This window comes from Ixodes scapularis, unplaced genomic scaffold (assembly GCF_016920785.2).
Source record: "Ixodes scapularis isolate PalLabHiFi unplaced genomic scaffold, ASM1692078v2 ptg000064l_1__unscaffolded, whole genome shotgun sequence".
Classification (NCBI taxonomy): Eukaryota; Metazoa; Arthropoda; class Arachnida; order Ixodida; family Ixodidae; genus Ixodes; species Ixodes scapularis.
Window position 1 is genome coordinate 208,162 of NW_024609903.1, and position 15,607 is coordinate 223,768.

Sequence of the window (15,607 nt, forward strand, 5' to 3'; positions counted from 1 at the left end):
CCTCCTTCTGCTTTCCCTTTCTCGCCTCGCCTGGCATTGCCTTCGCGTGTATTGCATGCAAATAGTGACTCTAGGCGTGACTTACCACCAACTGGTGGCAAGCCTTACTCTCGGTCAGGCAGCTGCCTTCATGTCACTTGACTGAAGTTCCAATATTCAATGAATGCAAAACGCTTATACAATCAGTACATACAAATTTCAGTCTTCTTTATCAGACGTAAAAGGCATAAATATCGGCATACAGGGATGATGTATTTATTTCAAAATGCTCGTTAATCAGTCATTGAGATTGGGCAGTTTTCTTTACCAGTACACAAACCAATCTGCAGAAGAGGAAAACAAGCACATAAAAAGGCCATCACTCTCCATAATCTGTACATACATTTTGAAGTGCTAGACTACGTAAACAAAACAGTCTCAAAACAAAAACATGATGAAAAGTAACAGAAGCTTCATGGTCAGTTCATAAATGTTAACTCCAGAAAACGCATTATGCTCTATTGGGGAATTGTGACCGCTAACTTATTTTCAGACCTGAATTCTGCCCGCCTTCACAGCCAGCGGGTAACACGATATGTTGATGGTCTTCCAAAAACCTGGCCAGAACACCCACATTCCCGATGCAGACTGCTGCTAAAAGAACAATATCACGTTTCTTTTTCCTGTGCAATTTGGCAAACTGGAGCTCAGAATAAACACTTCATATGCATAAAAATATTCAAAGGTAAGTTCAAGCGAACGGTATACTTCGTTTCACCTTACGCCAGAGTGCTGCCAATGTTATGAGCCAGCGGGCCAACGAAGAAGTGCCGAAAGTACAACGTCATCCCGTTCTATGTCTTTCTGCGTGTGGTCATCCACCGGCTCGCCCAGCGCATAGTGTGTACCTTTGTGCTTTCAGTTGGCGTGTAGGCTTGTGCACACCCTTGGCTTTGACAGTGTCCGGACTTAATGTGAAACCAAATATAGTCCTGACTGACCCACTCTTTCAGTTCACGTCACAAACTCGAGACTTGGTGCAAATGGCAAAAGTGAACATCCCTGAGCCTACACTAAGAGGCAAATGACAGTTCGAAAGAAGGCCGAAACATTTTATGTACATTTTATGTGTTTTATGAACCGCAGTAGCTCTCACGAGACAAAGCATGTTTTCCCGAAGCCTCGCGACATGGATTGCACTTCCCAACTCTAACGCTACTTGCTAATCCCGGGTGCATGAAACGAATCGAGAGACATTTGGATGAATTTCATAAGCAAGCTTTTGAAGTCTTATTAGACAAGTTACCAGGGACAACTAGTTTGGTGGAGTGGATCTGCAATAAAAATGTTTATAAACTTAGCAAGGAGTTAGGAATGAAGTGTCCCTTCATTAAATACCATGACACAATGACTGATAAACGCAAGGCACAAGTTCTAACAAGATGGCTTTTGCAATGCAATCAGGTATGTATAGGAGTGTCTTCTAGCACAGAGGTGGTCACAAATAGTTATCATTTGCCTTGAAACTGGTTTTGACTAACTTAGCCACCGTAACAACACCAATTTTGACTGCTCAATAAGGTCTGTCACTTTATACTCCTAAAACGAGAATAATTGTTCCCTTATATTTAGCAGAAACATTTCAATATCAAACTAAACTACCAATAGAGACTTGCTCAAAAAGCAACACAAGACCAACCATCCCAATGATCCTGAGCAAGTACAATTTGCAAAGTTTCCAGTTTCTAATGTTTTCATTAGCCAAAGTAGATCATCCTTGAGTCACATACCGCACAGCCACAACATAGACACTCTACAGAACATCCATACATGGAATGTGCCATTTCCATTTACTGCCTCCTAAATCACACGACACCAAGAGTCACACCCCTTGTAATCTAACCACTCTAATGTCACAGACAGAGTATGCTGCCAGAACCCAGAAACAAAGCCAGAACTGCAACAACACAATAGGAACCTATCCTAGTGATGCAAAGTGAAAGCTCGCATTGCTAGCACGGCAAGCTATCAGTATTTACAAGAGACCAAAATTGTGGATTGTTAATACTCGGGACAAAAGTGTTCTTACCCGCGTGCCAAAGTTCGCAACTTTGGTACACACAACAGACACGTTTATAACTCTCATTCTTCCGTTCCCACAACAACCAGCATTTCGTAATATCTATGGACACTTGTTCCGCAAGAGTTACGGATATTATTCCTCTAAAGGTAGTTACGATTGAGAGTTCTGTAGCACGGTGTCGTGCATTGCAAGCGTCGTAAAAACAAAAAAACAGCGCAAACATGAGGACAAAGCAAAAGCTAACCGACAGGACGGCTACTTTGTACTTTGCCCTCGTTTTCATACCGTTTTTGTTTTTATTATGTCCGTACATCCACTAGACCAAACTTCAAAGCTAATCAAGCATGGTAGTTTGCTTCGACTCACCGGAACGCTTCTTCGTCGAACTTCTGCACCGCCTCCCAGCACGCGTGGCCGGTGAGATCAATACGTCATGCACACACCCCGTCATTGTTTCACAATAAAAACAAGCACCAAAATCAAAAAGGTAACACGCTTTTGATTATAGCAGCACTTCTAAACTACGGAACACTAGACGACGTCTTGCGACGCAACTCGAGGCAGGTCTCCAGGACAGCTAGCGGTCGGGATGTCGGCGCAAGATGTGCTGGTGCTCCGGCTGCTCGGATCTCGCGTTATGTACAGTTCCAGTTCACCCGTAACGGCTTTCGCAGTAAATGTCTATGCGAGCACCTCACAGTGTTCGAGGAACACTCCCAGCAGCTCATTCTGGAGCAACTGGGCCACGCGAAAAAGAATGCGAAGATGGTCTTTCCTAGACGCATGCACAACCGTGCTGGAGCTTGTTTCTTGAAGCTCATTTTTCGTTTTTTGGCTCGCTGCATTTGGATCACAGAGACGACGTTGAGTCCCACCGGGTCCGAGGGTTCTGTACGGCGCCTATAAAAGCAAAATATATATTTAAAAAATTGTAGAGCCCTTATACTTCAAGTAAAGATGAAGGACCAGCGAAGCTGTTATTTTTACAACCTCTACGATGATGCCTAGAGGACGACGTCTAGGACGACCTCAAGGACGACCTCAAGAGCGACCTCGAGGATGATGCCTAGAGGACATTGTCTAGGACGACCTCGAGGACGACGCCTAGAGGACGACGTCTAGACGATCCCAAGGACAACTTCTAGGATGACCTCAAAGACGACTTCTAGGTCGACCTGGAGGACGACGTCTAGAACGACCTCAAGGATGACATCTAGGACGACCTCAAGGATGACTTCTAGGACAACGCCTAGAGGACAACCTCTTAAACGATCTCAAGGACGACCTCGAGGACAACTTCCAGGATGATCTCAAGGACGATGTCTAGGACGACCTCGAGGACGACGCCTAGGACGACCTCTTGAACGACCTTAAGGACGACCTCGAGGACGATGTCTAGAGATGATAACAAGGAACCAGGACCTCACTATCTAATAATGCCAAGGAAGGCTGACTCGTGCTGGGTGCCCCCTCTTTTTATTTTTATTTATTCATACATGCTAGGACCAATAGGGAGTTTTCTGTCGACGTGTGAAAACACATTTTTTTCCCAGACCCTAGCGTATAACAGCTTCGCTATAAAAGAAATAGTAGGAACAGGTCTACTCACACTGCACGAAACGCGCCGAGAGTCAGGCTGGCCACGGCAAACAGAAGGCCGACCAATCAGACGTAATGCAGCAGCGTCTGCTTTTCGTCCTCCTCGTCGGCTTCGTGGGCGTTCTTCCAATCGCGTGGCTTCGCACCCAAGCAGCGCCACTCGCAGAAGTCCGCCAGGTTCCTTACGGGGCCCATGCTAAAGCGAAAAAAAAACATTTCGGCATTCATCTGTCTACGTTGACGACATTGAACGACCTTGACGCATAGATATTGGGCAACTGTAGTCGTTGACAAAATGAGAATGGCAGGGTGTGTCCTTCGAATGCCTGGAGTCCAGCACGCGCTCCGTGCCTTCTGCCGTGCTTAAGGCCGCGTGCGAGCGCTCGAGGTGCGCAAGATCTCGAGGCGTCGTCGAAGGTAAGAAGCTTGCGCTGGAGGCGGGACGACTGAAGCTCCTCCCTGCCTTTGTCATCTTGTCAGTGACTATAAGAAATATCACAATGTAACCCTGTTTACAGTATGCCCCTCAAAGGGACACTGAATTCCCCATAAACATTCTTTAGTGCCCGGACACGCATGTCACAAAAATAATCTGCTGAAAATTTAGTGCAAATATCAGTTATAAAAATCACTCATACAATTTTTCTTCTTTTCTTCTTTTTTTTTTGGCGGGGGGTTTATCTTGTTATTTATGTGTCCTGTCTCAGAACCTAAAAAAAAACGTTTAATAGAAGTTCTTAAGTAATAAGATTCATTCTTTGTTCGACAGCATGTTGAAAAAAAAAAGGAACAGACATGTTTGTAGTTTTGACCACTGAAGTGCGTCATATTCATTTGATTGGTGCAGCAGTTTTTGATTGGTGCAGCAGTTTTTGTCTGGCAACCGCCGAAGTAATAGTGGGCATGTGCGGTATGCCAAAATGACGGAAACCGTCGTCAAATTTGAGCGTCAATTGTGGAAGAACTGCCGTAGAAGCATACGAAAACCTACAAATTACGGCAAAGACTGCTTGAGCGTAACACAAATGTTCGGTCGGCGACCAATGTTTCAAAACTCTCTGGAAGACAAACAACGCTCCGCACGGACAGCCGATTTCTGAACAGACGAACGAAGACGCGGCGAGCGAAATTGTCGCCCAAATCGGGCAAATAACCGCTAGGCTACAAGCATTATAGTTAGGTGTTTGTAAGGAAATGACGAGGCTAATCCTGGCAGGTGGTTTGCACGAGAGAGAGGTCGAGGTTCCAGCTACGCGCCGCCCACACGCGAGCAGACAGAGCCCCGACTTGCATGCTGTCAATCTTTCATTCATGCAGTTGAACAAGATTGTGAGCTGTTGCAAAAAAACTGCCACTGCGAGGAAAGATTGTTTTTTTTTAGTATGATGCGGAAACAAAACATTACAGCGTGATATGGCATGAAACGCCCCCTCCTTGAAACAAAGTCAGCTTGAGAAAATTGTAGCGTTAAAAACATTGTTATTTCTTTTTTACGATGCTGTCACAGTAATCCGACGAAAATTTGTACCCGAGGGCAGCGACTGGTCGGCGTCGTTCACGAGCCACGAAATATCCGCGTGCCCACACGCGGGGTTTCAAGAAACGACGTTTGTGACAAGCCCCTTTACGTCGCAATGCTCAATCGGAAACTGTTGGAGGTCCAAAAAAATTAAGGAACTCACTCGAAGGGACTGACGATGCGGCCAGAGTTGCTCCTCTTGAAGTGAGAGTAGCGGTTGCAGTTCATGCGCTCGTTCGTCGTCATTGCTAGCCACACCATCTGCGCACAGCACATGCAGAGACACATTTCATCGCTTGCCCCGACTCGCACGTCGCTTTCGCAAAAACACCAAACACGGTCACCGACAGTGTGGGAGCGGCAAGGCTTCTCTTTTTGAACGCCCGGCCTCTAGCCCGCATTCTTTGACATTGGCTGCGCCTCAGCCACGCGTGCACGCTTGAGCCACACGAGATGCCCGACTCACCCTGGAGGCGGGACAACCGAAAACTCCTCCCCGTCTTTCTCCGTTGTTGATGACTCCTTGCCGGAGTCACTGTTGATGACTCCTTGCCGGAGTCATCAACAGCGACTGTTGATGACTCCGGCAAAGTCGACGCCACGTGGCGGCCTTGCCGAACGTTGCGCCTTCTTATCGCTGCTTGGTTCTTGTATGCAGCGCAACTTTAAGCGTTTGTTTATTAATATTCACTAAATAATCGCAATTCCTCGACGCTGAATAAAAAGAGCGATGAATGACAACGTGAAAGCGTCTTAGTGGTGTGCAATTTTCCCCACCCGCAAGACGAAAAGCAATGCCCTCGCACGAAACATGCTCCCGTGGAAATCTTGTAGGGAGACCCAGGGGACTGGAATGGATCGATAGCGTAAAGATTTCCGCACGAGTCACTTCGGCGAAAGAAAACATAAATTAATACTCTGAAACCGTACATTTCTGTTTTTCTATTTGTTAATAAAAAACGAATATTGGAACCCTATGCATTTAAAATGTCAGCCAATCCGAATGTCACAACATACGTTATCAAATTTGATCACAATGATGGGCGCAAAAGCCCATTCTCTTGCCACCCAGATACCAAATTATGCATAGACCTCATTTTCACGAATCACCTACCACTCTAAAAAAACTTATTATCAGACAAAATGTAGATATTGTGCAAACACACATGCATAGGAATTTCGTGTAGGTTCCCTACAAATAATATCTTAAAAATATAACATGGCGTCAGTCAGAACGCACGCCTACTTGAACGTTATTCCACGCCTTCGCCGAGATTCCTCGGTGAAGTGTGGTCGGGGTTGTATTTCGCCTTCGTGCTCTTTAGACTTCTCGACATAAGCGCTGCAATCACGCGTTAGAATGTTACCCTTAGATTTGCAGTCTTGCAGATCCGGTACAACTGGGGCACAGAAGTCTGACCGCAACCAGCCGCAACGCCCCATCCCATAAACTCTTTTTAACACAAAATGTTTCTTATCAGCCGATTTTCGTGGAGTTCTGTAATGCTTGGCTATAACGTCTGGCTGTAAGGCCGGCTGTAGTGGCCAGCTGTACCAAAATATTGACAACACAAAGCGTCACATCCATAGGGAAATATGTAAAAGAACCTCAGTCCCCCTGCAGGATTTGAACTTGCCATTTAAGATTGTGAAGCAAGGGCTTTGTTGACTGACCTATCCAGGCTTGGAGGTGCCCACCACGCAAGAGAAAGCTCATTCGCGCAGTGCGTGAATGAGCTAGGGCACTTCGTGGCCCGTCCAGTCATGAAGCACCATTTCACAGCGTGTGTCAGAAATGAGAGCGAATCTTCGTTAAGGGGGGACACTACCTGAGCATGTCTACTTTTGAACCACTCACTCAATTGGCATATTTGCAGGTGGTGTTTGTAACCATATAGAGGGAGGGCATGCAAAGTTTCAGCCCTGTGAGCCAATTTTATGAGGTTCTATACCCCCAAACGAAGTCAAGCATACCCTTGCATAGAATCTGCTCAATGAATCTATCATTGAGAAATGGTGTTGATCACCAGATATTTTTCTGGTGTAATGCATACTGGAATACTTATTGCCAGTTACTATGAAAAGAAATTTCAGAAAATATGCATTTTTCAGGTAAGAATAAATTTATGAAATATGTATATATATTTTTTTAACATATGCCAAGTTTTGCAAATTACAATGGACCTTTTCCGAGAAGCGTTCTGCGCACGTGCGAGCGCCCGATGCCAAGCGGTGGAAGTTGGCACAAAAAATCGTGGAAATTCGGAATGAGGCTGTAGATCGACGAGTAGAACACGTAATTGCAGCATATATATAATTGTGTTACACAAAAAAAGAAAGTGGACGGAAAGAAAAACACGACGTTTGGGTGGACGCTACGAATTTCCCTCTTTAAAGTCGCGTTGGGCACGCGACGCAGCTCGGAGAGCGAAGGAACTGGTAGCGTAGCTCCCATTATTGATTGGTAGCGCAGGTAGGTCACTTCCTCGATTTTTAGTTCGTGCAGCCACCTCCTGGTGCCGTCGGTATTTGGAAAAGGTCCATTATTCATAATAAAGGAACATGAAAATGCAAAATATAAGTTCATAGCAACTGGCTCGATAAAATTTCAGCATATAGTCTGCAAATATTAAGTCTCTCGGTAGTTCCATACTGAAACTATAGTTTTGATTTGCTGCCCAAAAGTGAAGCTGAGATAGATGCACTTGAAGTTTCAAGATGACATTTTAAAAATTTCTTTTTGCATCTTAAATAACAGAAATTCTCTCCTCCAGTGTAGGTGATGTCTTCCTCAAACTTCTTCTGATATACTGACATTGCTTTCAGCTATTTTCACTTGTGGATGACGAGTGCTACGCAGTGCAGCACACCTCACCAACATATAAAGAATAATTATTTTTGACATTGTTTGTCAGTGCACATTGACAAGACTTTGTGAGAGTATTCCTTGTTATCCATACATGCCAAAACTCTGGAGTTCTGAATATGCATTTTTTTGGAAAAACAAAGGTGCAATTCAAGGTAGTGTCCTCTTTTAAGCGCTGCCATTCAGTTGCCCGTCATTTCTTCCCTGGAAGACCTATCACACATTTTGTCCTCGCCAGTCTTTGTCAGCATGATCATGCTTGCATTTTTTTTTTTAGGAGTGAGAGTTTGTGACGGAGGTCGCAGGTAGTTTAAGCCCCAAAGACACTGTACTTGGTGACAAAGGTTTACCAACCTATCGAGGTCATTCAGCATTTCTTCAAACGTGATCCCGAGGATGACGTTCGAACCGCGTCGGACAAAGCCAATAATCCAAAACCTTAGCTTCAGCCAAATGCGCAAATCGAGCTGGCGAAAAAAAAAATAAAATGCTGTTTTCAGTTGTTTTTTTTATGCTTCTACCATGTCACCTTTACGCACGGACTAGAGGAAAGTTTTTACTGTTAAAAAAAGCAAAAAGTCTGCGGTGCTTAACGGCGAGAGCGGACAGAGGCATGTTATTTTTATTTATTCTTCTCTGGCCTCACATCATCATCATCTGTCCAAAAAGCACTTCCCTTTCGTATGTAACACTGATTGTTGAATATTAGAAGAAGAGGAGAGCCCGGCTACAGCGCGGGCTCGCGAGCCGGCGCACCGGCGATCGAGTTCTTCTTGTAGATAAAACGGACGCAAACGGTACGGAGCGGTTCTAGTCCTTTCTTTAACATCTGGTGCCGAAACCCGGGAAGGCTTTGAAGGACCGCTTCGGCCTCACCGCGAACACCGACGTTCATGGACCGCATGAAGAGGACACGCGCCGTCGTCCGTTACCCGTACCCTGAACATGCTCACCGATCTACTACGAGGCCCTGATCCCGACTCCACCGATCTGCAAGTACACCTCGATTTCCTCCTCCAAAAAGTAGCGCAGCTGATAGACCTGGACAAGCAGATCAGCGATCTGGTGGACGGCGACGGCCTGGAGAATGAGGTTGCCGGCACGCAAGAGTACAACATGAACATCAGCCACACCGTCACCCGAGTTCGTTGTGCTCTAGCTCGAAACCATATCGCCAGCGATCCATCCCAAGTCACGGACAACGCTACCGTCATCGGCGACCAGGGTCAAGTTTCTGCCGGAACAGGAGGCCCCTCTCACACACCCGTTCAACGAACACCGCGTACCGTCGCTCTACCGAAGCTGCAAATACCTCCTTTTTCGGGGAACCTCCGGGACTGGCAAGGGTTTTGGGATCATTTTCGAGCGACGATTCACGACAACGTCGACCTTCCACGCATAGAAAAATTCAAATATTTACAGACTTATCTGACTGGGCCAGCAAAACAGGCAATTGAATGGGTGAGGCTATCGGAAGAAGGGTACGAGCTCGCTATCAAAAGCCTTTTTGAAAGATTTGGACGGAACAGCATTCTGGTAGACGAGCATATCGACCAACTGCTAGCGTTGGCACCCGTCCACAGCTCCAACAACATCGCGCAGCTGCGACATCTGTATGACTCTGTACAGTTCCGCACAAGCTGTCTTGAAGGCTTAGGCGTCCCATCTACTCAGTACGCAGTCGTCCTCAAGCGCGTTCTTATGAGATCGCTCCCCAATGACCTCGCTATTCTCTTTAGACTGAACCTGAAGGAAAGGGAGTCACCGAACGACTCGGGCAATTACCAGACCGGTATCAGCATCCCAGATACAACCGAAGTTGCCACGATTTTGAAGTTTCTTCGAATACAAATAGAAAGTCGCAAGGAGAGTCAAGGAGGGAGTCAGTGGTCTTCGTCTGTGCCACCACAAGAAGACCGAAGGGGGACACGACCTTCAATCGCCCATCCCAGTTCTCCATCGGCTCTCGCCCTGCCGACTGCGTCGATAACGCCAGGGCCTGGGTCGTGCTTACTTTGTGGCAACCTGGGACACCAACTCCAGGACTGCGATTCTAATATATCGCCAGATATGAAACGGAACCGACTGAGGGCTGCAAGGTGTTGCTTCAAATGCGGCAAGATTAACCACGTAGCCCATAACTGCCGTACATCGACACGACTGGTTTGCGGTACTTGCAACGGACGTCATATAACTATCCTCTGCGACATATGGCGCTTCCCTCAAGACGAGTCCAGACCAAACCTCGCTGCGCCGCTCAGCGAATCACGTAGAGACGAGAACAGAGGAGACTCCGATAACCACGTGACCAGCGCTCCCACTAGCAGCACGGGAGCTTCATCGGTTTTGCTCCAAACCGCGAAGGCATGAGCTACGGGTACCACTGACAGTACCCTGGTAAGAGTTCTCCTGGACACCGGAAGCCAACGGACATTCATAAAGCGAGACACCGCCAAGAGGCTTCAATGCGAAGTCCTCGGTACCGAAGAGCTCACAGTCTACACATTCGGAAACACTAGACACCCGACAAATTATCGTTGCCGCCGTGTGAGCTTGACGCTACAGAGTCAGTACAGTACGAGCAAGGTTACCATGGAGGCGCTCGAAGTACCCGACCTCTGTACCATACGAACACCTCGCCTCGACAATGATATCTTGAATCAGCTACATTCCGAAGGGCTGATTGTGGGTGACGTCGCTCCCCCGAGTTTACAGGCCGACACAGAGATAAGTGTACTTGTCGGCTCCGACCTCTACTGGAAGGTAGTAACTGGACAAATCCGTCGTCTAACCGAACAACTGACAGCAGTCCATACCCTTTTTGGGTGGATGGTACAAGGTCGCTACAATTGCTCAACTGATTGCCGGAGTAACACAACAGCCCTTTCATTAATCAGCTACGAAATAGCGAACACCGGACCGTTTCCTGATCCATCCGAGATGTGGCGACTGGATGCAATCGGAATCTCTGACCTTCCCTCCACCGACCCGGCAACTCACCCAGCGTTGCTTCAATTCAGAGAACAGATCATTAAAAAGGGGGACCGCTATCAAGTACCTCTGATGTTCAAGCACCCAGAACTTGGTATCAGTGACAACAATCGCCTGACAGCTGTCACTCGATTACATGCTCAACTTCGGCGATTTCAGCACAATCCAGAACTTCTGATACAGTACGACGACGCTATCCGACAGTATTTTCGCGAAGGGCACGCTGAGCGAATTCCAGCCTCTTCCACTCCTTCTGAAAGTGTATACTACTTACCCCATCACGCCGTGGTGCGCAAGGGGGCAGTCACAACTAAGCTTCGCGTAGTCTTTGACGCTTCGTCCCACGCTCCGAACATGCCGTCATTGAATAGTGTTCTGGACAAAGGCCCCAAACTGGACACGGACCTGGTACAACTCCTCCTCACGTTCCGCAGCAGTCCAGTCATCCTGACCGCTGACATTCACAAGGCCTTTCTTCAAATCGGCATCCGAGCACAAGACCGTGACGCCCTTAGATTTCTTTGGATCGAACACTTGCCACCAGAAGATGGGCTTCCACCTCCCATTGTCGAATGGCGGATGACTCGTGTTCCATTTGGAGCGTCATCAAGTCCGTTCCTTCTGACAGCAACGCTCCGTTATCACCTTGAATCAATGAAGAATCACTACCCCTCAGTCGCTTCCGAGCTACAGAACTCATTCTACGTCGACGACCTCGCTGTGGGTGCTGCGTCAGAAACGGAGGCCCTTCACATTTACCGCGATGCCACGTCCATCCTGGCGAAGGCTGGGATGAAACTCTGTAAGTGGTCATCGAATTCTTCTCGCCTCCAGAGTTTGTTCCTGCAGGATGGTGTTTCGTACGACAATGCGACAACGGAAACAGACACGATAAAGGTGCTAGGTCTGGAATGGGACCGCACAGCTGACGAGGTCCTTATCAGCACAAATGGAGCCTCCTTCCCACCGCATCGAGCGACAAAACGCACACTCCTTCAGGCATTTTCGCAAATTTTCGATCCTCTAGGATACCTCGCGCCATTCGTGATCCGTGCACGACTTCTGTTTCAAACCCTTTGGATTATCAACCACGCATGGGACAAGGCCCTTGCCCCCAAGGAACAAGGGGAATGGGAATCTTGGTATTCCGAGCTTCCGTTGCTCTCCTCTCTGCGTCTACCACGAAACGCCCTACCCTTAGCAATCGAGAGAGATACGCCGGTGGAGATGCACATCTTTGTCGATGCTAGCCCCCACGCTTACGGTGCAGCAATCTATCTGCGAACACCCGTCAAGCAGGGCTCATTCACGACAAACATCGTAATCAGCCGCTCCCGCATCGCGCCCATTAAACCAGTGACGCTACCCCGTTTGGAATTGTTAGCTTGCTTGTTAGGAGCTCGCCTCTTCGACTACGTAAAGAAGACAACAAGAATTGCCCACCTGGAAGTCCAATTTTGGACGGACTCCGAGATTGCTTTATGCTGGATCGCCGGTGACGCAGCAAGATGGCAACAGTTCGTCCGCAACCGCGTGACTGAAATCCAGCGTCTCACCGAAGGATTCCCTTGGTCCCACTGCCCGAGTCACGATAACCCCGCAGATCTACTCACACAAGGGGTATCAGCTACCTTTCTACTCAAAAGTCAGAAATGGTGGAATGGACCCCTCTGGTTAACCCAGTCGTCGACAGATTGGCCCGTCAAAGAAACTCGCAAACAACTCACCATTCTTCCAGAGACGGTAGCATCATCGAGCACGATCACTCCGGTCACGACGTCAAACAACACGAGCCCGTTACTCGAGTTGTCTAATTACGGATCGCTATCTCGCGTCATCCGTCTCACTGCGTGGATTCGGCGCTTCATGAACAATGCGTCGCCCAGTCGTATTTCTGTCTCGGGACCCTTAACTTCGACAGAACTGATATCTGCTGAGACTTACTGGATTCGCGTCGTCCAAATCGAAGCCTTTCCACTTGAAGTCGCAGCGCTACAAGAGAATCGACCCCTGCCTTCCAGCTCAGGCATCCGTCGTCTACTTCCGTTCATCGGACCACAAGGTACAATGCGTGTTGGAGGCCGCCTACAGGAGCTGAATGCATCACAAGATTTGAAGCACCCTTATTTGTTACCGCCCAAGCACAGATTTACACACCTATTAGTGTTGGACGCACACAACCGACTGCTTCATGGTGGAATACAAGATACCCTGACTGAGGTACGGGAAAGATTTTGGGTACCGAGGGGACAGCAGATCGTAAAAAGGGTCTTGCACACCTGCTTACCATGCAAGCGCCGGAGGCTCGTACCAGAAACTGCACCCATGGCTCCTCTCCCGCGTGAGAGAATCACAGAAACAGGTCCGTTTAATGTCGTCGGCATCGATTTCTGTGGACCCCTATATGTTCGTAACACCGCGGTTGATACGAAGGCCTACATCGCAGTTTTTTCTTGCACGGTCACCCGAGCCATACACCTCGAACTTACTTCGCGCACGATGTCTCAAGCCTTTTTGTTCGCCTTTCGTCGTTTTGTCTCTCGCAGAGGTCTGCCATCTATAGTCTACTCGGACAACGCTCGAACATTCCACCAATCCGCGAAACTCCTCAACCTCGCCTCCTGAAGTACAAGACTACACAAGCGAACTCCGAATTCAATGGCGCTTCAACGTGGAGCGAGCCCCTTGGTGGGGAGGATGGTGGGAGCGCGTCATCCGCTCTGTAAAGGACTGCTTGAACGATGTCTGGGTCGCAACAGTCTGCCATACGAGGAACTGACCACCGTGCTCCTTGAAGTTGAAGCCGTTTTAAATTCCCGCCCACTGACTTATCTAAGTTCCGAACCCGACGATCTTCAGGCATTGACACCTTCGCACTTCCTCCTAGGAAAACGCGCTATCAGTCTACCGTTGGAAGTAGAGCCTACATCGCTGAGCTCGACACCTGTGGACCTTCGCCGCCGTGCTCAAGTGTGGAAGCGGACGTTGGAACACCTTTGGAAGCGGTGGAGAAAAGAATATCTGCTGCAGTTACGCTCCGCCCACATCAGCACCACAACATCACCGCCTCGACTACAGATCGGCGACGTGGTCATCGTAGAGGACGACAACACACCTCCTCTGCTATGGAAACTTGGTCGGGTGACGACTACGTTCCCGGGCAGGGACGGCGTAACTCGAGCATGCGCGCTACGCCTTTCTAACGACTCGCAACTGCGCCGCCCTGTTCAGCGCCTCTATCTCCTCGAGGCGGGAACACCATCCGCAACGCCGCCGGGAGGAGGATGTTGAATATTAGAAGAAGAGGAGAGCCCGGCTACAGCGCGGGCTCGCGAGCCGGCGCACCGGCGATCGAGTTCTTCTTGTAGATAAAATGGACGCAAACGGTACGGAGCGGTTCTAGTCCTTTCTTTAACACTGACTCTACGCTGCAACGCGAGAGGTCTATGGTGTTTCACGTGCTGAATGAAAGAAAATACCTCCTTTCGTCTGCCATTTTGTCGCGCCAGTGAGTCCCCTATTGTTCACTGAAGTCGCCAATAGCCGACATCACGAAAACTGTAGTGGCAGTAAGCGTCAAAAGATAGGAAACTGGATCCCGAGTCAGCTGCTGACTTTCTGATATGGTTATTCTTTGGGGGTGCCCTTCTAACGTGGCAGCCCTAAAAGAAAAAGCTGACCTGGTAGAGTTGGCACAGGAGGAGGCAGGTGACCCAGGTGCTGTGCAGGAGGCAGTTGAAGGCGATCCAGGCAATCCACCCGCTCTGGGACAGAGCAGTCCACAGGGTCCGGTCGCGTGGATCGCTCAACTCGCTTAGTTTGTGTCTCCAGACTGCACGCAGAAAGAGAGCACGCATGTGGAAAGGGCACAGCATTGCATCCATTGCACAATCAAATAAAAACACAGGTCATACATTACCCGAACACCAGGCATCATACGCGCTGCACATCACGCAAACACCACAAATCGAGCAAACACACCTCGCATCACTCAAACACCACACACTACACACCACCCAAACACCACACATGACGCAAACACATCACACGTCGCGCAGACACACCACACTACGCACCATGCAAACACCACACATCATGCACGCAGGGAAACCTGGGCCCCAGCGAGCCAATCGGAGCGTCGGAGCGAGGCACATCACATTGCCTCGCTCCAATGTTATTGGGCCGTCGCATGCTCCACTCCGTTGCTCCGATAGGCTGAGGAGGCCGTAGCTTTAGCCCATTGCAAAGTTATGCCGAGACAAAATGCAGTGCCAGTAATAAGTCTCGGAGTGACGTCGGTTTGGCCATTTGTTGCATTGCATTAATGTTGCCGGCTGTTCCCAGCTCTCGCCAACGTGCCCCAAAAAACACGCAGGAGGCACTCTCTGTTCTCCTGCTCCTAGCACTGTTTGTGACAGAAGCAAACAAATATTGTTGGGGTCTCCAAACACCTTGTCAGACTCAGACGGCTGCTTTAAAGGGACATTACAATGAAATCTCTACGCATATTTCTTGCTCTATTCGTGTTCAAGGAAGCATTATCACATCAGACACACCAATCTCTTGATGA

At 48.4% G+C, this 15,607-nt stretch overlaps 1 protein-coding gene across 1 annotated transcript in view; it reads right to left on the reverse strand.

Annotated features, from left to right (window-relative positions):
* Positions 1-233: 233 nt before the first annotated feature.
* LOC120841457 (palmitoyltransferase ZDHHC17) overlaps positions 234-15,607 on the reverse strand; it is a 57,626-nt gene continuing 42,252 nt past the window's right edge. The window contains exons 13-16 of the mRNA XM_040212349.3: positions 14,718-14,869; positions 5,344-5,441; positions 3,672-3,857; positions 234-2,962 (exon numbers count right to left, since the gene is read on the reverse strand). Coding sequence (XP_040068283.2) covers positions 3,728-3,857; positions 5,344-5,441; positions 14,718-14,869 — 380 coding nt within the window. The 3' untranslated portion in view covers positions 234-2,962; positions 3,672-3,727. The remainder of the gene's footprint in view (positions 2,963-3,671; positions 3,858-5,343; positions 5,442-14,717; positions 14,870-15,607) is intronic.